The sequence below is a fragment of the Astatotilapia calliptera genome, chromosome 17 (genome assembly GCF_964374335.1).
Source record: "Astatotilapia calliptera chromosome 17, fAstCal68.1, whole genome shotgun sequence".
Classification (NCBI taxonomy): domain Eukaryota; kingdom Metazoa; phylum Chordata; class Actinopteri; order Cichliformes; family Cichlidae; genus Astatotilapia; species Astatotilapia calliptera.
The window spans coordinates 27,767,164-27,787,875 of record NC_137438.1 but is presented as its reverse complement, the minus strand read 5'-3'; the positions used below and the strand labels follow the sequence as shown (position 1 = coordinate 27,787,875).

The following is a 20,712-nucleotide window of genomic DNA, read 5'->3' as shown; positions in this document are numbered from 1 at the left end:
ACGTATGTTTCATATCAAATACAGGGAGTGCAGAATTATTAGGCAAATGAGTATTTAGTCCACATCATCCTCTTCATGCATGTTGTCTTACTCCAAGCTGTATAGGCTCGAAAGCCAACTACCAATTAAGCATATTAGGTCATGTGCATCTCTGTAATGAGAAGGGGTGTGGTCTAATGACATCAACACCCTATATTAGGGCTGAACGATATATCGCATTTGCGATAATATCGCGACATGATCAAGTGCAATTTTCTAACCACAAAGGCTGCGATTATACTGCGATTATATTATACAATTCATGGGCTGCATCCTCCTGAGGCCGCATTTGTAGACCGATTACGTCACAGCGACGCGCCGAAGGCTGTCCAAATTACTACCATATCCCAGAATTCATAGCGCGGCCCAGCCAAACTCCAGTTTCCAGCAATGGCGGCCGCTACTAAGTTTTAAAATTACTCATACTAATCTTTCTGGGTCACAAAATAAACTTTTAACATATTTTCAGGCGAGAAAGTAGTTGTGTAAACATCAAATATCTGCTCGGTTTATCAAGATATCCCATATTTGCAAAAGTGCTTCGACGTTTTCAGAGGCGTCTGCTACCCACCAGCTCGACAGCTAGCCGGGAGCTCGAGGGTTACTGATGCGGCCGAGAACGGCACAACTCCCGGCACATCATTTTCAGATCACCGCGGAGTTTCGCTGCTCGGGTTAAACGTAATATATAAGTCACTTAGACAACCTAAAAATGTTATTGTTGGGCTTTTTTCAGTGTTTTGTTTGTTCGTGAGTAAATCGGTTTGGCTGAGATTAAAGTTATTAGATTAGATAAAATAAAACTTTATTAATCCCCCGGGTGGGTTCCTCCTTGGTTTTCACACAGCTGACTAAACGTCAAACAGAAAACTTATTAAACAGAAGTATGAGACAGTCGAGAATTTACACCAGTGTCTGGTTATATTTTAGATAGCAAGAAGCAGACGGCCGAGTTTATTAAACTCCACCGAGACAGCGGTGACGCTAATCAGAACTAGACTGTCCAATTTCACGCCTTTAAACTTTAAAGGCGTGTTTGTGTGTGTGTTTATACAATTGCTATTATGTTTGCACTTTATGTGTAATGTTACTGACTACAGAGATCAGTAAGATGTGTGTATTTTTTATTTATTAGTTTTATTTATTTAATATTATTTTTTAATTGAATGACTGTCTAGTAGTTCACAGATGTCGAAAAACTGAGTGTGGTAAAGCCACTGATTTTTTTTATGTATATTTCTGCAATCTGCACATTGTACTGACTTTCATTTTAATGTTTACACCAGGGTTCCTTGTCAGCACTTTATGCTCAGATGTTTGTAAGCTAAAAATAAACTATTGTGTATGTTCAAATATACTGTTGTGATTGAAGAAGTTAAATAAAAATGTCAGTCATCAATTCATGCATCACCTCATGTCATCATAACAGAGGTCTGTCTTCCAGGAAAGAACAGTTTAAAATTAATGTAATATAGTATTGGCCATACTATATGATGTATTGCTTGTCTTTGTTTAATAATACAGAAGACAAATACCTTAAAAAATAATCGCATATCGTATCGCAATCGCAATATTGGGGCAAAAAATCGCAATTAGATTATTTTCCATAATCGTTCAGCCCTACCCTATATCAGTGTGCATAATTATTAGGCAACGTCCTTTCCTTTGGCAAAATGGGTCAAAAGAAGGACTTGACAGGCACAGAAAAGTCAAAAATAGTGAGATATCTTGCAGAGGGATGCAGCAGTCTCAAAATTGCAAAGCTTCTGAAGCGTGATCATCGAACAATCAAGCGTTTCATTCAAAATAGTCAACAGGGTCGCAAGAAGCGTGTGGAAAAACCAAGGCGCAAAATAACTGCCCATGAACTGAGAAAAGTCAAGCGTGCAGCTGCCAAGATGCCACTTGCCACCAGTTTGGCCATATTTCAGAGCTGCAACATCACTGGAGTGCCCAAAAGCACAAGGTGTGCAATACTCAGAGACATGGCCAAGGTAAGAAAGGCTGAAAGACGACCACCACTGAACAAGACACACAAGCTGAAACATCAAGACTGGGCCAAGAAATATCTCAAGACTGGTTTTTCTAAGGTTTTATGGACTGATGAAATGAGAGTGAGTCTTGATGGGCCAGATGGATGGGCCCGTGGCTGGATTGGTAAAGGGCAGAGAGCTCCAGTCCGACTCAGACGCCAGCAAGGTGGAGGTGGAGTACTGGTTTGGGCTGGTATCATCAGAGATGAGCTTGTGGGGCCTTTTCGGGTTGAGGATGGAGTCAAGCTCAACTCCCAGTCCTACTGCCAGTTTCTGGAAGACACCTTCTTCAAGCAGTGGTACAGGAAGAAGTCTGCATCCTTCAAGAAAAACATGATTTTCATGCAGGACAATGCTCCATCACACACGTCCAAGTACTCCACAGCGTGGCTGGCAAGAAAGGGTATAAAAGAAGAAAAACTAATGACATGGCCTCCTTGTTCACCTGATCTGAACCCCATTGAGAACCTGTGGTCCATCATCCAATGTGAGATTTACAAGGAGGGAAAACAGTACACCTCTCTGAACAGTGTCTGGGAGGCTGTGGTTGCTGCTGCACGCAATGTTGATGGTGAGCAGATCAAAACACTGACAGAATCCATGGATGGCAGGCTTTTGAGTGTCCTTGCAAAGAAAGGTGGCTATATTGGTCGCTGATTTGTTTTTGTTTTGTTTTTGAATGTCAGAAATGTATATTTGTGAATGTGGAGATGTTATATTGGTTTCACTGGTAAAAATAAATAATTGAAATGGGTATATATTTGTTTTTTGTTAAGTTGCCTAATAATTATGCACAGTAATAGTCACCTGCACACACAGATATCCCCCTAAAACAGCTAAAACTAAAAACAAACTAAAAACTACTTCCAGAAACATTCAGCTTTGATATTAATGAGTTTTTTGGGTTCATTGAGAACATGGTTGTTGTTCAATAATAAAATTATTCCTCAAAAATACAACTTGCCTAATAATTCTGCACTCCCTGTATATGTCATATCAAAACAAACCCACACCTGCAGTTGTTTCAGTTTTTCACTAGCGTTTCCTGTCAGCTGGTCAACCTCACTCAGGCAGACATCCATATCAGCCAAACAAACGACAAGTTCCTCCCTTTGTGCTTCAAACCCCTCCCACTCTGAGACAAGGAGCTGAAAGAGAGAGAAAAGAGTCAATTATAAAGAAGAGAGAAAAGTGAAACCCTCCTCAGAAGGTCTGACTCGCATACCTGCAGTTGACCTGTGATGGACTCCAGTTTGGCGTTCACGTCATCCCTCGCCGATGCCAACAGCCGAGTCTGCAGGGTGCCCTGGAAGAGCTGAGTTAATGTTCCACTCCTCCTGGTCAGGCTCTCCAGCTGGATGAGCCGAGATCTCCCCTCTCGCCGCTGCCTCTGAACACAGAAACACAAATTGCATCTGAAGCAGGAGGTGCAGATTTTTTTGCTATTCTTTTCTAAATGCAGGCTAGATCAAGTGGAGGTATTTGGAAAACTTTTTTGGTCAGCGGACGACTGTTGTCTTGCAGAAAGTCAAATCAAACATATGCGATACACAATCAATTCACAAGAACACATTATAAAAAATAAGTCCAGTTCTTGCCTGATTTCAAGTGAATTCTGCATCAAAACAGGGTGACAGAAGTAAAACGAGAGCACAAAGCTTCACTTTGTACAAGCCTGCTATTACAGTTCTCCTCTATGCAGACGACTTTCCTGTTTTCAAGGCACAACTTGGATCTGCTGTACGAATCTTATGGATACACACTAAATGAAACAATAGTGTGCATGACTCCAGATTCTGATCCCTCATCCTAATATGGTCCCAACATAGCAACAGCAATAAAGAAAATGTTGAGGCTTCAAAATACAAAGTCCATAAACCAATGGCTGACATGGGTTTTATCATAAGGGTGATAAATATACAGATTTCAGTCTGTCTTAGAGATTTGATGTTCATTTACCTGCAGATGCCCTATACGTGCCTGTTCCATGGTTTTTCACAACGTTTTGCACATCACTATTTAATACAGGAAGTAGGTGAACTAAAACAAGTCATCTTTCTTTGTGAGAGGACCATACTAATGAAACAAACCTCAATGACATCATAGGGATCCCTAAAGATGCTCCTGCTGCTTCTCTTCCTCCTCATCCTAAGCTTCCTTCTCCTTGTCCTCGCCTTCCATCCAATTGTAATTCAACCTAATTGTGTTTCTCCCCCTCCTCTTCCTCATTTTGTTGGAGCTGTGAACACAATTAATGTGAATCTGGATTAATTTGTGCAAACAAGAAAAATCTACAGCTTTTTGGTCAGAGGTGCTCTTGTGATTTAAGCCGGGTAGAGTAGATTTATGTGTTGATGCTACCTGCTTCAGCTCTGGCTGCTGAGTGATATTTACACCCTGGCTGGATTACAAACTTTAACCATGTGCTGAACTTTGGCCCAGCGTTGATACCTCTTGTTAGTATAACGACCTCTTCTTAGCTTAATGTATGATGGTGGATAAATGAGATATACAAAAAAATTAACTATATTACAAAAGAACATCTATCTTGGAAACATCAAATGACCGGAGCATAACTTGTCAACTAGTCCGAAACTAAGTTATGCAGGAACAGTCAAAGACACACCTTCTCATGTCACATTTCTATTCATTTGTATATAATTAGATTAGACAATAAAGAGTCATCTAATCTAATTATTCATTCAAAACTCTTATGCATAGCTGTATTTTATACAGCTCATACAGAATTCAAAGTACAGGTTCATGTGAGTATTTAATGTACGGCTCAGATCTACAGAATTTCAGAGTTTCTAGAGCAGACACAGAGCTCACATCACAACAGGCTTCAGGCGCCATTTTAGTGACTTTAATAATATATTAAATTTTAATTTCGGTCTAGCTGACATTGGGTTATGTACGCAGCACGCAATTGAACCACATATTTTAGAAGCCAAAGGTTCAAATTAGCTGGGAGCAGCTTCACTTAATTATAACAGTGGTTTTGTTAGGAAAACAGTTGGATACTAAATTGCGCTGACCTCAACGGCTAACGTATCTAGCTAATCGCTACTGTTAACACAACATTAACAGCAAGCTACAATGACGAGTAACAAAAATAAAACCGTAATAAGGTTTTAATGAAAATGTTTTACCTTTTCTAACAATCCCAGAATCCACAGCTTCAAAGTCCAGCAGGTACTGAAGACTGTTATCCGTTTCGCTGTCACCGTCCGTGAGTTTTTTTTCCCGAAAGGTCAAGGCCCGCCGCTCGCACACTCCGTCTGCGCATGCGCATCTCAACGACTGACCCCCTCCGTCCGCTCCCGGGAGGTTATAGTATGACGTGTTCTGACGTCACTCTCTCTCTCCCTGTCATTTATTTGGCTCGAAACACATATTAACAAATTGCTCAGTGATGAACAACTACTCAGATCATTTACCTAAGCTGTGCACTTTGTCAAAACGAAGTGTGTGTTCATTACACTGACATTCTGTTCTGCAATTGTTATTTACTTGTATTTTATAATTTGACTTTACATACTGCTGGGTGGTTTGTAAAGTTTACAATAACTAGTATTATCATTATGCTATATTTTCAAAAATATATAATAATCTCAAAAGTAATGCCTTGGAGTAGAAAATAGTAATGCTTTATTAAAATTTAAAACTAATGTACAGTATTTGAATGTGTGTATTGTGTCTACTGTTTGCAAATATTTCTAACTTTTATTTGAATATTCAGTTTCCTACCATCTTCTCTTAAAGGGTAATTGCCAGGTATCCCGCCCTCCCCCTTCGCACACACATGCACACAAAGAAAACACACAGTATAATTCACAGCCTCATTATAGTGAATAAATATTTATGCCATTTACACCATCAAACTTAGATTGCTAAAGATGAAGAACCTTTTGTTCTTTAAAGAACCATTTGTTATAGCTGAAGAACCATCCACAAAATAAAAAGGTTCTTTGACGTATGATGGTTTTTTAAAGAACCATGAAGACATCTGAAGAACCATTTAAGAACCATAATTTTTCTGAGTGTGTGTGCATTTCTAACAGACTCTCTGCCCTTTCGTTTTTTCTTCCATGTCAAACGCTGAGAGCATGCAAAGATAGCAAATCAAAAATCCCATTCACGTGACTTAATGATTTGCATTTACAAGCAGAGACACATTTTGGGACACTGGTATGGGTGGCATAATAATAAACAGTCCAACGTGTCTTTGGTGTCTGCATCCATACTGTGATGTGTGATGCTGAGTAATTCTGCAGAGTGAACCTTTTGTGTGCTTTTGCCTATTTTTGACATCTGTATGCTGTTATAACAGTGGATGATCACATTTAAAGGGATAAAAATTTCAAATCTGACTCATATGATGTCTCACATCTCATTTCAAACAAACCTTCACTAGCAAATCTGAATGTGTTCAGAGTCTGCTTTGGAGTGGTTCTTTCTAAGCAATCCTTTTCTGTGGCTGCTTCTAAGTACAGGTCCTCTTCTTGCCTGCACGTTGCCACAGAGTTCTGTTTTGTGGCCTTTATTGTTTCTGTTGTATCTGCCCCCTCCTCAGCACATTTTGAGGACTTTTAAGGACATTTATTTTTACTCCTATGCGGATGACATTCACTTGTATATTGGTGTGAAGCGCTCAATATTTATCTTCAAAGGTTTTGAATAACTAACGTTTTTAAATCACATCAGATTTAATTTTATTTCCTCCTCACACACAGATGTGGCACTGTTTCCTGTGTCGTTCAAGTGCAACATTTAGTGACATATTGTGTATTTTCTTTATTTTTTAAGCTTTTTATTTTACTACAAAGCACCACCAGGTACTACTGATCAAAATTTCTGGTTGTCTAAAAGTTAAATGAGGAGTTTGCATGTTCTCCCCGTGTTTGTGTGGGTTCTCTCCTGGTACTCCGGCTTCCTCCCACAGTCCAAAGACATACAGTTAGTGGGGTTAGGTTAATTGGAAACACTAAATTGCCCATAAGTGTGAATGCGGGAGTGAATGTAAGTGCGACTGGTTGTGTGTTAGCCCTGCGACAGACTAGTGACCTGTCCAGGGTGTAACCTGCCTCTCGCCCTAAGAGACAGCTGGGATGGGTTCTAGCGAACTGCGGTGGATGGATGGATAAAAGTCAAATGTCCTAATTAAATTAATTACATTAAACTGTCTTCCTTGGAAAACACACACACACACACACACACACACACACACACACACACACACACACAAAAGAAACAGAACAAAAAACAACTTTTTAGTGTTTTATTTTTTTCCCTATTAACTTTTGTTCTCCCTGTTGTAAAATGAGCAGAGCGTTACAGGAGAACATAAAATAGCCTTCCAGTCTTGTTCTTCTATCAGTTTTATCTCCTGTCTGCCAGCTTCCCCATTTAAAACGTATTGTTCTAAATCACGAGATGAGCCACGGTTTGCCCATGCTTTTCCCACGTGCCTACGCTGTTCCCTCTCTGTGCCAGTCTTGTTTGGCACTGGCTGTCTCCCTCTGCAGATATAAGAGGCTCATTGAAGTGGTGAATCCCCAGAAGACAGTTCTGCGGGGGTTGGTGGAGATGCCTAACAACAAGCCGCCCATTATGAATCCAAGACAGATGCAGGTTGTGTAGTATGTTCGCTGGGAAGTGATAGTAGGCCTGTGTGTATGTTGTTGTGAAGACTAATCAAATGACCATTGTTGATTATGTCTGTGATGTAGGTCAATGGAGTTTTCCACCCGCCCATACCCACTGGACTTTCTGACCTCTTGCTTTGTGAGAAACTCCTTTTAGAGCCACTCGGATGGGTTTGCATGTGTCTGTGTGTATAGATTGCCTTGCTGAGAGAATGAATGCTGTCACCAATCCCTGCAGTACAATCGGTCCTGTTGATGTCTCCTCGCAGTCTGAAAAGAAAGGCAGTGTTCACTGTCTCGCCCTGTGGCTGCACCACACTGTTATTGACCTCTCTGGTCAGCACCCAAGATTAAGATACACTACAAACTGTACTTATCTCTTTATAGCAGTGGACAATGGTGAATTAACCTTAAAGGCATACCATCCCTTAAACCATAATTTGGTGGTAGAGCAGTGTATAGTTACTCATCTAAAAAATTAGCTGTTGTTACACAGAAGTGTTTTAACCAGTCAACTCTAATCATGGTGCACAGGAGGATTTCTAAAATTATAATTTCTTAGCCCTCAGAGCTAATTGCACTTTATGTTGAAATATTTGAAAACATTGTTTTTTCTTAGGTGGATAGCTCAGTAGGTAGAGTGGTGGCCCCATGATCGGAAGGTCGGGGGTTCGATTCCCCTGAACAGCTACCCTGAGGTACCCCTGAGCAAGGTACCGTCCCTACACACTGCTCCCCGGGCGCCCAGTGGCTGCCCACTGCTTCACTGAGTGAATGGGTTAAATGCAGAGAGGGATTTTCCCCACGGGGACCAATAAAGTACACTTCCTTTCTTAAATGGCTATCAGTATTTAAAAGAAAAAGTAAAGTAGTTAGCATAGCATTTATATATTGGTTTGTGCATTGTATTGGTATCGTGCTAAATATCTATGATAAAAGCCTTTAATTTGTAAGGATTGATTTGCTAAATTGGAGAACTAAAGCTGGCTATGTTATGACCGCTTGTGGTCATTTTCAGCCAACATGTGCTTTATTTTTAGGGTATCAAGAGGATTTGACAAGTGAAAGTATGCACACGATATGAGCAAAAATAGACAAAAAAAAAAAAACAGAGAAAGGGTAAAATACTCAAATTTTGTTTTTTACTGCTAGAATTTTATTCTTCTTGTTATTTGAAAATAAGTGAACAAGCAGCTAATATTCAAAGAAAAACTTCTAGAAAACTATTACTCAAGATTATCCTTTAAAAAATGTACAGGAAAATCCGATTGCTCTGAAGCGTAATGTAAATAAATGAAGGGTGGCTCAAGATTTTTGCGGAGTACTGTCTTGCAACATGTTTACAATTTACCATTAAAAATGAAGGATATTTTAAAAAGTTGAGGTGCAGTGCAATTATTTCATTTGTTAACTTCATGCTTGAAAGCAGAAATTAACTTCACCAAGATTAGCTTATGTCTTCTCACGACATAATTACCCAGTTGTGTATTATAAATTCTTATTAACTGATCATTTATCTTAATAGTGAGGGTTCAATTTAAAGTAATAGCTTACTGAACTGAAGCAGATGTATATTATTCCAGGTAAAATGTAATAAAAGAATCAACTGAACCGATCTAACATAATTTGCTTAACATTTGGCTACTAACATCTCTGTCATTGGATACCTGGAGCATACATTGAGATGAGAACAGCCTGGAGAAAGTCTGAAGGGAAGTTTGTCTATAAGTGCTCTCTTCTACCTGCTGAAAGTAAATAATCTAACCACTGTTATCATGAAGGTGTTCTGTTCACTAAGCTGATTTATGGACTGTAACATAGTGGCCACTTGTATACACAAAACTGCATGCATAAATCAGGCGTGTGTGCACATATGCAATCCCATGAACATAGGGACGTGTTTGTGGTCAAGGAAACTGGAACTTACTCACCATGAAGGTTGTGGGGGTTGTTTTTTGCTTTTAAACTGTTCTCCCACATGCAATTAGGCCTGATGAAGTGTGACACATTCTGCATAATACTGTGAAAGGTTATAGGTATCAAAGCAACAAACTCAGTGAACTCTGTGCATGGGGACTAGCAGCACATAAAGTACAGGCTTGAATGCAGTAAGTTAATTCATGCACAAACAGACACACTCAAGTCCTCAGCTGTTAGTTCATGAGAGGTCATGGCCACCTCCTCCCTGCTATCAGTGTAAATCCCATATTCCCTGAACCAGACCCCCAGTTATCCCTATAGCTAAGACAAGCTGGATGACATTGGGATGCCAGTAGACTCCTGATCGCTGTAATCTCTGGGCATTGTTGACTCGTGGTTGGCCAATCTAGGCTTTACTGTCAAAATCCACCATAGTTTCACCTGATCCTTCAGTTCAGTTCAGTTCATTTTTATTTCAAACATTTCAAACATGTGCCTTCACAATCATTACAAAATATCATTCCATTATTTGTTTGAAAAGGAGTAGGCTGAAGTATTTACTTATTTGTCCCTACCCCCTCAAGTTTTACCTCTCATTCATTTAATTTGTTTTTGTCTTAAATTAAACAAACAACATATGAAACATATAAACATATGAAGTAAAACAAAACATAACATACATAAATCAAAAACAAGAAATTAGCAAGCCCCACCACAGTATAGTTTCTTTCATATGAAAAATACAGAATGTGTATATTTGCAGATACACAAGTTATGGAAAAACAACAAACCAAAATAGAACAAACCAAAACAAAAAAACAAAAAAACAACCAAAAAAGAACCGCAACACCATTACCAGCAACATTACCATCCTGGGTTAACCCCGTTTTCTTCATTCTTATACTTATTTAAAATTAGGTTTTTATATTTTACTTTAAACTGTTTTATGTTTTGACTGTCTTTTATTTCTTCTGTTAGACTGTTCCATAATTTAACTCCTGCAATTGAGATTGACATAGTTCTTAAAGTTGTTCTAGCACTTTGTATTTTTAAATTCCATTTCCCTCTTAAGTTATACCCACCTTCTCTTTCTATGAACAATTTACAGATTTCTTTGGGAAGCAATTTATTTCTGACTTTATACATTATTTGCGCTGTTTTAAGCTTCACCAAGTCTTGGAATTTAATAGCTTGCATTTTGACAAAGAGTGCATTTGTATGGTCCCTGTACCCTACATTATTTATTAATCTAATGGCCCTTTTCTGTATTATAGTTATTGTTTGTGTGTTACTTTTGTATGTGTTTCCCCAGACCTCTACACAGTAGCTCATATATGGCAGTAGTAAAGCACAGTATAAAATGTGCAGTGCTTTCTGATCCAACATATGCTTTGCTTTTCCCAGGACGGCAATGCCCCGTGCCAATTTCCCCCGAACATAAGTAATGTGTGGCTTCCAACAGAGCTTGTGGTCAATGATCACCCCAAGAAATTTTATTTCATTTACTCTTTCTAAATATACATTGTCAACACATATTTCTACTTCGATGTTTTTCTTTTGGTTTCCAAACAACATAAATTTGGTTTTATCGAGATTCAATGATAATTTATTTATATCAAACCACTTCTTTAATATCGTTAATTCCTGTGTGATCATTTCCAAAACCTGTGGCAACTCCACACCTGAACACAGTATATTTGTGTCATCTGCAAATATTACAAACTTTAAAATCTCCGATACTCTGCAGATATCATTTAAGTGCATAATAAACATTTTTGGACCCAGTACTGAACCTTGAGGTACTCCACAAGCTATATCCATCAAATTAGATTTATATTCATTTATTTGTACATATTGTTGCCTATTCCCTACATAGCTTTTTAACCATTCCAAAACCACTCCCCTAAACCCGTACTTTTCCAGTTTTTTTAATAGAATTTCATGATTAACAGTATCAAACGCCTTCTTTAGATCTAAGAAAACTCCGAGCGCATACCTCTTATTATCCATACATTCCGTTATCTTTTCCATTAAATCTATCAGTGCCAAAGCTGTTGATCTGTTGCTTCTGAACCCATACTGACTATCTGTCATTAATTCATATTTTTCCACAAAACTATCAAATCTTTTTATGAAGAGTTTTTCCAGTATCTTAGAGAACTGGGAGAGTATTGACACTGGTCTATAGTTTGTAAAATGATGTCTTTCACCGGTTTTGTAAATGGGAATAACTTTAGCAACTTTCATTTTTTGTGGAAAAACTCCTTTTTGAAATGACAAGTTGAATATATATTTTAATGGTTTTACGATACCATCAATAACTGTCTTTACCGTTACCATATCAATATCATTCCAGTCTGTACTGGTTTTGTTCTTAAGTCCTCTAACCATGTCATAAATCTCTTTCTCTTCCACTGCTCTTAAAAACATTGAGCTACTATTCCTTTCAATATTTTCACCAGTGTCCCTTTCTATTCCATCAACCTTTATTTCTTCTGCCAGTTTTGGCCCTATGTTTACGAAGAATTCATTAAAGCCATTTACTATCTCCTCCATGTTATTAATACTTCTTGTCCCTTCTATAAAGTACCCAGGGTAATCATTATTCCTTGATTCATTTTTGATTATTCTGTTTAATACATTCCATATATCTCTTGTGTTATCTTTATTGTGTTCTAACCTTTTAATGTAATACTCTCTTTTACAGGATCTCATTATATTAGTTAATTTATTTTTGTAAGTTTTATACTTCATTTCAGTTTCTATTGTTCTCTTTTTTATGAATTCTCGATATAAGGTATTCTTTTTTTTGCTGGCATTTTGTAGTCCTTTTGTCATCCATGGTCTTCCTGCATAGTTGTGTTTCCTATTGATTTCAATTACTGGGCAGTTTTTATCAAGTAATGTGTTAAATGTTCTTAAAAATCCTTCGTAAGCTTTATTAACTTCTGTTTGTTCATATACAATATTCCAATCTTGCTTTAAAAGTTCATTTCTAAGACAATTTAAGGTCTTCTCTGTTCTTATTCTTTTGTAAATAATCTTATGTCCATCGTTGTTCACTTTATAATGGCAATTATACGATGCAAAGACTGGTAAATGGTCACTTATATCATTGATTAACAGCCCACTTTTTATCTTTCCTTCTATTATATTTGTAAATATATTATCTAATAGAGTTGCACAATGAGATGTTATTCTGGTCGGTCTTGTTATCAGTGGAAATAAACCTATGCTGTACATGGAATCAATAAATTCTTCTGTACTCTTATTATGATTTGGATTCAATAAGTCAATATTAAAGTCCCCACAAATAAACATTCTTTTCTGATTTATATTTGTAAATAAGTCCTCCATATTATCCTTAAATATCTCAATCTTAGATCCTGGTGTTCTATATATACAACTGACAATTAGGTTTTTCCTTTTTTCTATAATTATTTCCACTGATAAACATTCCATCACTCCATCAATAACAGTTGTCATTCTTCCCATTCTTTGGTACTTTAGGTTTTTATCAATGTAAAGTGCCACCCCACCTCCTTTCTTGTTGATCCTGTTTACATGAAGGAATTCATATCCATTTATTTTAAAGTCTTCTTCTTTTCCAGGAGTTATCCAGGTCTCCGATATGGCTATCACATTGAATGGCTGTTCAAACTGTGTTATGTAGTCTTTGATGGATTGAAAGTTTGCATATAAGCTTCGACTATTAAAGTGAACCATTGTTATACCCTGTTCTACCTTGAATTCCTTTTTAAGTTGCTCATTTGTATAATAATTGCATTCATTTGTCTTATTGTTAAAGAAATTACAATCAGGATCTATGTTGCTGTCATACATCAATGTCTTATTTTCAATATCTATATGAGTTGTTAGTTGGAAATTGTCAGACATCTGCGTTGGTTGTGCACTTGGACGGTCCCATCATATTTAGCACTTATCAGTTATATTTTTCTAGTTCAGTCATCTCTTTGATGACTAGAACCTTAGCCTCCTCTGGTGTTCCATTTAACTTAATGAATATTTTACAGTCTGACGTCCAAGTTGACTGTATTTTCTTCTGTTTTCTTAATATTCTTGCTTGTCTTGCAATGTCTGCATTTTTCTTGATTAGGTGTTCATTTAAATAAACATTTGTACCTTTTAGCTTTCTTCCTTGCTTGAGCAGTTCTTTTTTCTGTTTTCTATTAACAAAACGAATGATAATGGCAGGTATTTGATTTTTTCTCGGAAGAGGATGGCATCCCTCAATATTTTTACTGTCCATTTCTATACCTTTGCTTTTAAAGAAGGCCATTACCTGCTCTTCCAAAGAGCGTAGCTCTTGCTCGGGTGGCTCCCCTCTCTCTGCTGCTGCTACCCGTGCGTATGTCTGATGCTTGGTTTCCAGTCCTGTCACTATCACATCATTTACTCTTGAATATTGTTCCAGATCTGACACCCGTCCTTCCAGCATAGCAATCTTCTTGTCCTTTTCCTCGCTCTGCCTTCTTAGTTCTTTAATATCATCCATTAAATTGAGTATCAGTTTTTGTTGTTTTGAAATTGTTGTTATTTCTTCAGACATAAAGTTTAGGGATTTCTTTATGTCCTCCAGTTCCTCCTCATTAACGTTGCTCCTCTTAGGCGGCATCTTAACGCTCCTGGGCCTGGTGGAGCAGGAGGATCCTGGGCCTAGTGGCTGCTGGAAGAGCCTGGGCCTGGTGGCTGCTGGAGGATCCTGGGCCTGGTGGAGCAGGAGGATCCTGGGCCTAGTGGCTGCTGGAAGAGCCTGGGCCTGGTGGCTGCTGGAGGATCCTGGGCCTGGTGGAGCAGGAGGATCCTGGGCCTAGTGGCTGCTGGAAGAGCCTGGGCCTGGTGGCTGCTGGAAGAGCCTGGGCCTGGTGTCTGCTGCAGGATCCTGGGCCTGGTGGCTGCTGGAGGATCCTGGGCCTGGTGGCTGCTGGAAGAGCCTGGGCCTGGTGGCTGCTGGAGGATCCTGGGCCTGGTGGAGCAGGAGGATCCTGGGCCTAGTGGCTGCTGGAGCTCCCCATTATTTGGTTATAGAACTGAACTTGATGAGAGGTGAAACATCTCCTAGTCACTTTCTTTCTGAGCTCCTTAGAGTACCATGACCTGGGTGACTCTTCCACATAGTTACATCAGTAAAGCATAAGCATCTCCAAACATTGTGCAAGCAACGCTAGCTATGTGAAATGGATGCATACAAAGTCTTTATTATACACACTCACTTAATGGATACCTTTCCTTCCAATTTTGTCTGGGCGCAGTCATTTATGATGCAGTCTTATCCTCATAACATTGATTGTCTTGACTCTATGACTCCATTCTCATTCTCGCCAACTCATTAAATCTTAAACATAAATGATGTGCATATTTTTGTATGCTTATTTATAGTTTATTCGTGATGTTATGTTTTTGTGACAATCCACATTTGACACATAATACCTGTTATCAGAGCCAAGCTCCAGGGGCCAGTTCACTTCCCATTAAATTTATTGTACCAAAACTGGCAGAATTCTCCTAGAGGCCACATGTGACATAGTCCTCAATTAGTAGGAGAGAATGGCTGAAAATAATCGCTTGATGTGTACATGATGTGCACCACCGTGATCTAAGAAGGTATATGCCAAAGAGTCAAGAAAAGAAAATGCATATTCTGGGGAGGAGAAAGAAATAAATTGAAGGATTCAGTTTTTAAGTTTCAATTTATTTACATTTACATTGTATATTCGATGGAATGAATATGCTCCATAATCCATGAAACACAAAGGCGCCTGGTGGCAGTTTTGTATTTGGCTTTAATGTGACAAGAGAACAACAACAACAACAATAACAATAATAATAATAACAATAATAATAATAATAATAATAATAATAATAATAATGAAGAAGAACACCGGTTACTTTTTAAGATAATGTAATTAGCCATCCCTGTAGGTTGCCAGCTTCGTCATGCTAATCGCTAGCCTTGAAATGCTAATGTCCAGCTAAGTTAGTAGCTTATCCAGTAAATGACTAGCCTTGCTATGCTAAGGATGAGCCAAGTATAAATAAGGTTTTTCCATACACATTCTTTTTCGGATGTTTGGCAATCATGTTGACAGTGTAGTATTATGTGAATACAGGTATAGTAACACAGACCTAGAGAAGTCTCAATCACCTGCCAGCCATCAGTTGTGAGGGAAAATTATGTATTTCCCGACTGGTTGTGAGTGGTCGCTGGATTATGATGTCAGTTGCAGGAAAAATAAAGTTTCAGTCATGCAGGCCTATAGACCAGTCAATGACCACCTGGTAACCATCTGTTGCTATGGAAAACAGATCTTCCCCAACCACCTTGTGTTCGCTTTATTTGCTAGCATATTGGTGCGTACTCGGTTTGAATGGAAGTTTGTCAAACCCTGTCCAGCTGCTGTCCGAGCTATAGTGAGGATATGAGAATATTTACCTTAGGAGTAAACATTTGCATCTTTTTTGGTTGTGGCGCTGAGGTACAACCTTTACTTTGAAGGCAAACCTTCTTATTTCTGGTTTAGGTCACACTTTTTCAAGTGTTAATACTACCGGGCTAGTAGTTAACAAGTATTTACAGACAAACATTAGAAACTCCAGGCAAAATTGGTAATCTGCTATCATCCAAAACAATCACTTTGGAACAGATTTAATCTGGAAACAGGCAACAGATTTTTTTTCCTACCAACTGGTTGCTATATCATGTACAATGTGGTCGATGACTCTTGAGAATGTACACGTGATTTCAGATGAGAAACCTCAATAGGTTGCCAGCTTTAGTAATAAAGCACCCAACACAGTTGCCTGTGAAGGTTCTCGGTCATCCAGATCATCGTAGTCTAAGGAGCTTGGAAAGAAAAGCATCTGGACTTCTTTAAGTTGCTTGAAGACGTTTCACCTCTCATCCGAGAAGCTTTTTCAGTTCTAAGGGTCAAATGGTGGAGAGTCCCAGACCCAACTTTGAGACCCAACAAAGTTCAGAACTCATCCAGTGGGTAGTTGATTCCTCTTTTTCCATCACAGGCCTAGCAGTTACTAATCTGGCCTACCCATTGGTCCTATCATTAGCTTACTCTGTCAATGATATATCTTCCTCCAACTTCTCAGAATCATTTTTGTCCATGATGTGTCCTGTGTATTCTTCATAGTTCTATTTGTGTTTATTTAAAAACATATATCATCAATTATATGTAAAATAGGGTAGATCAAATAGATCAAAGGAATTATTTTCCAGAAACCATGACAATCTTTCTGTCCGTGCTCCTATGCACCAAATCACAACCCGCTGTCGTACTTCCATGGCTAGTGTGGCTAAAAACACAAGAAACTTGACAATTTGTGTGTATGTCTGCCAGAGATTATACAACCATACACACTCTAAACACATGCTCAGAACATTCACACAACACAGTGATGATGAAAATCTTTTTCAGTGAATGCCAAGATTCCTACTGAGACAAAGCCATGTGCTTATGATGCATTACTCGTTGCTGTTCCATTCACACTCAGTTTTATTTTCAGCACATGAAAAAAGAAAAAAAAAGTCACAGACAAACAATGAGCTCACATGCATCCTATCCTCCCACTGGGCCCAGGCATCTAATAGCTGCCTGGGTCCAGCCTGCTCTGAAGCATCTGATGTCTTTATCTCATTCACGTCAACACCCAAGAGTTCTAAAGGCTGTTAACCCTTTTATTCTCTTTAGGTGAGAGGTGACTCTTTCTTTATATTTTTTGCTTTTTACAAGTCATATCAGCTTATGCTGATTTATCAACAGTGACAACATAATAATAGCATATGCATGCATGGCTATATGGACCTTTGGCTGATGTATCATGTGCTGATGGGTGTAGGGAGGAGACTTAGTCATGTTATCCCCCCTGCTGCCTCTTGGTTTTACCCTAGAGGCTCCTGTGGTGTATGATGCTAATATATTTAGCGGAAATCACATCAAGTGCTCCATCGATTGTAAGCATGACATCATCCTCTCCTCCACTCAGACCTTTACATCCCTGATGGTGGAGGGGAAATAGGGCTGAGAAATCTTTAGCGCAGAGAGAGATCTGCTTTCACGAGAATAGTGGTCGATGCTCATTTTCACCTGTCTTTCATTTTCTCTCTCACACAACCCCATCCACATGCACACTGATGAGCATCTTCACTAGAGGGGGATTTTTTCCCCCCGCCACCATAGAAGTTTCCACATTAGTCTGCTACAGGCAGGGCAGACAATCTATGAGACAATTGCATTAGAGTGCCAAATGTGTGTGGAAAAGCTTCACACACTTAGGGCGAGAGCTTATGAAAATGAGCCCGTGTGTGTATGTGTTGCAAAGAGGCTGTTTGGTGGAGATGTAAAGGGTGAGCTAGCGTGCAGCTGAGCTTATTTTCAACCTAATAAATGTTTTTGCAGCATATGGGCGTTTGGAACCGACTTGCTGTTTTAAAAGTTGTAGGGCTTTCTGGCTGTTTTAATTAATTTTTTTTTTAAATTTACAACTTCAGCAGAACCAATTGTATAAACTCAATGGTGAACATTTAAAATAGCCATTAAATGTTAAATCGCACATCAGCCTATCCTCACAGAGAAATGTTTACATCTCTAATTAAATGCATTTAGACCCACAAACTGAATAAATTGTATATGTACGTTGATGTAACATCTATATTTTGATTTTAGCTTCCCATCTGTTACGTGGCTGTACTTCATTGTGCTCTGTCCGTGTATTTGTTCATTTTGAGGCACTTGGTGACTCATCCACAGCGAGCACACCCTGTACTATTCTTCACCATCTCAGGCTCATCCCCTCTACTTACTCAGGGGAGCAGATGAGACCTGCTGCCAAGAGTTTCATGACCATCTGCACGCTGGAGACAACAAAGGTTTGCTAAAAAAACCACTGAAAAATAATCTCAGGTTGGTTTTTAAAGTAATGTAAATATATAAATCATCTGTTCAAGGATTTAATTGTGTAAAACCAAGGCATTTACAAAGCATGAGTCAGATGCAGGGAGCTGGAGTCCATATCACTTTATAATGCCACATATGAAACATTGTCTGGAAAGATTTCATTTCCAGTGAAGTAGATGGAAACACTAGTTTTTAGCAAGGATACTGGAGTGATAATGATATAATTCTGTTTGTCCTTTAATCATGACGATGGAAGTAAAAATTAGGATTTCATAACTCAGTGATCTAGTGTACATTATGTGTCCATTAGGCATTAGAAATAAAGAACTCATCAAAATGGACTTCATGGTTCTTAATGCCTTTTTTGATTTCTTGAAAATAATGATTCATCTCCACATTCATTTCCATCCAGTGGAGTACTTTAACACAGTTTCAGATAAATGACTGTGACGTATTGACCATTTATGTATGAGAGCTGGTTGATTTCTGATGCTTTGGCGAACAGTAGATACATTTTAAGAACAGTATTGTCAACGGACTTGATAAGTGAAGAATATCATTTCAGTTTCATACGGCCTTGTACTTTGCTAGGCGACAGTATGGGTTAAAAGCTGTTGTTGCACTACTAATTAGAAACGATACGTGTGTGCAGATTCACACTGACAATTCTCTATTTGTGTTGTTTGAATGTCATATGTCAATGTGGCACAAGAAGGTGATGGAATTAGTCCTGTCTGCCCTTTGTTTTATTGTGCATAGTGTGCATCTGTATGCGTAGCTGCAATGCGTCCATGATCTTTTGACCCTGTGTATATGTTTCCCCTTCCCAGCATTTCTCAAACCTTTTATTAAACCCCTGACCTTTAAAATATATGACATTTCCTTTTAAATGGATTAGGAATTATGGTTCTTACAATATCAGATATATGGGAGGAACCAAACAAACTGAAGGCTTCAAACACACCGTGACACCAGATGAATGTGCTCTCTATAGGTTACTTGCATTAAAGCCAGAGGGAGACTGTGAAGGAGGACTGGTTAGTGGTGGTTTGAACAGCAGTCCCTAGAATTCCTGTAAAAGTTGGATGATTTCAAAGAGCTGCTCTTAAACAGAGGCCAGTGTAGGACAGCAGAGTCTCTGGTAGAATTATTACCGAATTTAAATTTGGTTGAAAAGCCTCTTGTAGCAAGAAGCTCCTGTCATCTCGTTCTCCTTTTCAATTCCTCTTTTTTTCTCTCTGCTTCGCTGATTCTGGTGCTGTATTAGAATTCCCATTCAAAGTAGGTCAGCACCCCTCTCTTTTGCCATTCTCTCTCTGTGTCTCTCTACCTCTCTCAGACTTCCTGGCACTGTTCCCTATGTAATCCCTATCCAAAGCGCTCTCTGAAAAAATGGCTACAGATGAGAATTGGATGCTTTGATTCAACTTACTCCGCTTCAAGCTAATTTCGCCTTTTCCTTTTGTGGCTTTTGTCTCATTCCTCTTCTTGATGTCTGCTTTTTTCTGCATATCTGCCTGAAACCGCTGCTTTTCTTCCTCTCTCTCCATCCATCGGATCATCTTTTCTCCCCTTCACTCTATCCCTGGGTTATCTATCACTGTCACTGTGCTCCTTTGCAGAGCTACTGAAATTATACATCAAGGTTGACCCCAGTCTACATATCTCTGATAGCATCTATTCAGCAGTCCAGGCAGTTTAGTTTTAATGCTCCTTTTAATAGGTCTCCCCATAATACTGAAGGACAATGGCTGTTACAAGGATTGTAAGTTAGATCACTTAGTGATGGCCCTGTGTTTCTAACCACTAGGTCATCTTGTCATCCTGTGTTGCAGTACACATAATTAGATGAGCAACTTTCACAGGGGCCAGCAGCACATCAAGGTCAGTGTTATGCAGTAACACTCCATTAACTATCTTACTTTTTTAACATGCAGTGGAAGGAGTTGCTATTTGAAATTCAGTAAGAGTATTTTTACTTACTAATATTAAATATTACAGTTTAAACATTGTTTTGTTTACTGCCTTATTTTTTGACATGGGTCTTGATATTACTCAGTACTCCTGTAGATAATCAGTCAAGACACCTTAAATATCAATGTGAAGTGCATACAGTCATGGTAACAAATAAAGAATAGCCTC

General features: G+C 38.7%; 1 protein-coding gene across 1 annotated transcript; it reads right to left on the bottom strand.

Moving 5' to 3' along the window:
• Positions 1–2,922: 2,922 nt before the first annotated feature.
• On the bottom strand, positions 2,923–5,496 carry LOC145421543 (uncharacterized). Its single transcript, XM_080292013.1, has 4 exons — positions 5,225–5,496; positions 4,163–4,311; positions 3,298–3,462; positions 2,923–3,220 (listed from the first exon to the last, which is right to left on the bottom strand). Exons 2-4 carry the CDS (start codon positions 4,217–4,219, stop codon positions 3,020–3,022), a joined length of 423 nt encoding a protein of 140 aa, XP_080148139.1. The 5' UTR covers positions 4,220–4,311; positions 5,225–5,496; the 3' UTR covers positions 2,923–3,019.
• Between the last annotated feature and the right edge of the window lie 15,216 nt (positions 5,497–20,712).

What these genes read in the sequence shown, in the direction of transcription:
- LOC145421543 (XM_080292013.1), bottom strand. Translation starts at nt 4,219, where the DNA reads ATGAGGAGGAAGAGAAGCAGCAGGAGCATCTTTAGGGATCCCTATGAT. An exon ending in ATCCCTATGATGTCATTGAG is followed by an intron (nt 3,463 to 4,162) that starts GTTTGTTTCATT and finishes TTCTGTGTTCAG; the next exon opens with AGGCAGCGGCGAGAGGGGAG. An exon ending in CCATCACAGGTCAACTGCAG is followed by an intron (nt 3,221 to 3,297) that starts GTATGCGAGTCA and finishes TCTCTCTTTCAG; the next exon opens with CTCCTTGTCTCAGAGTGGGA.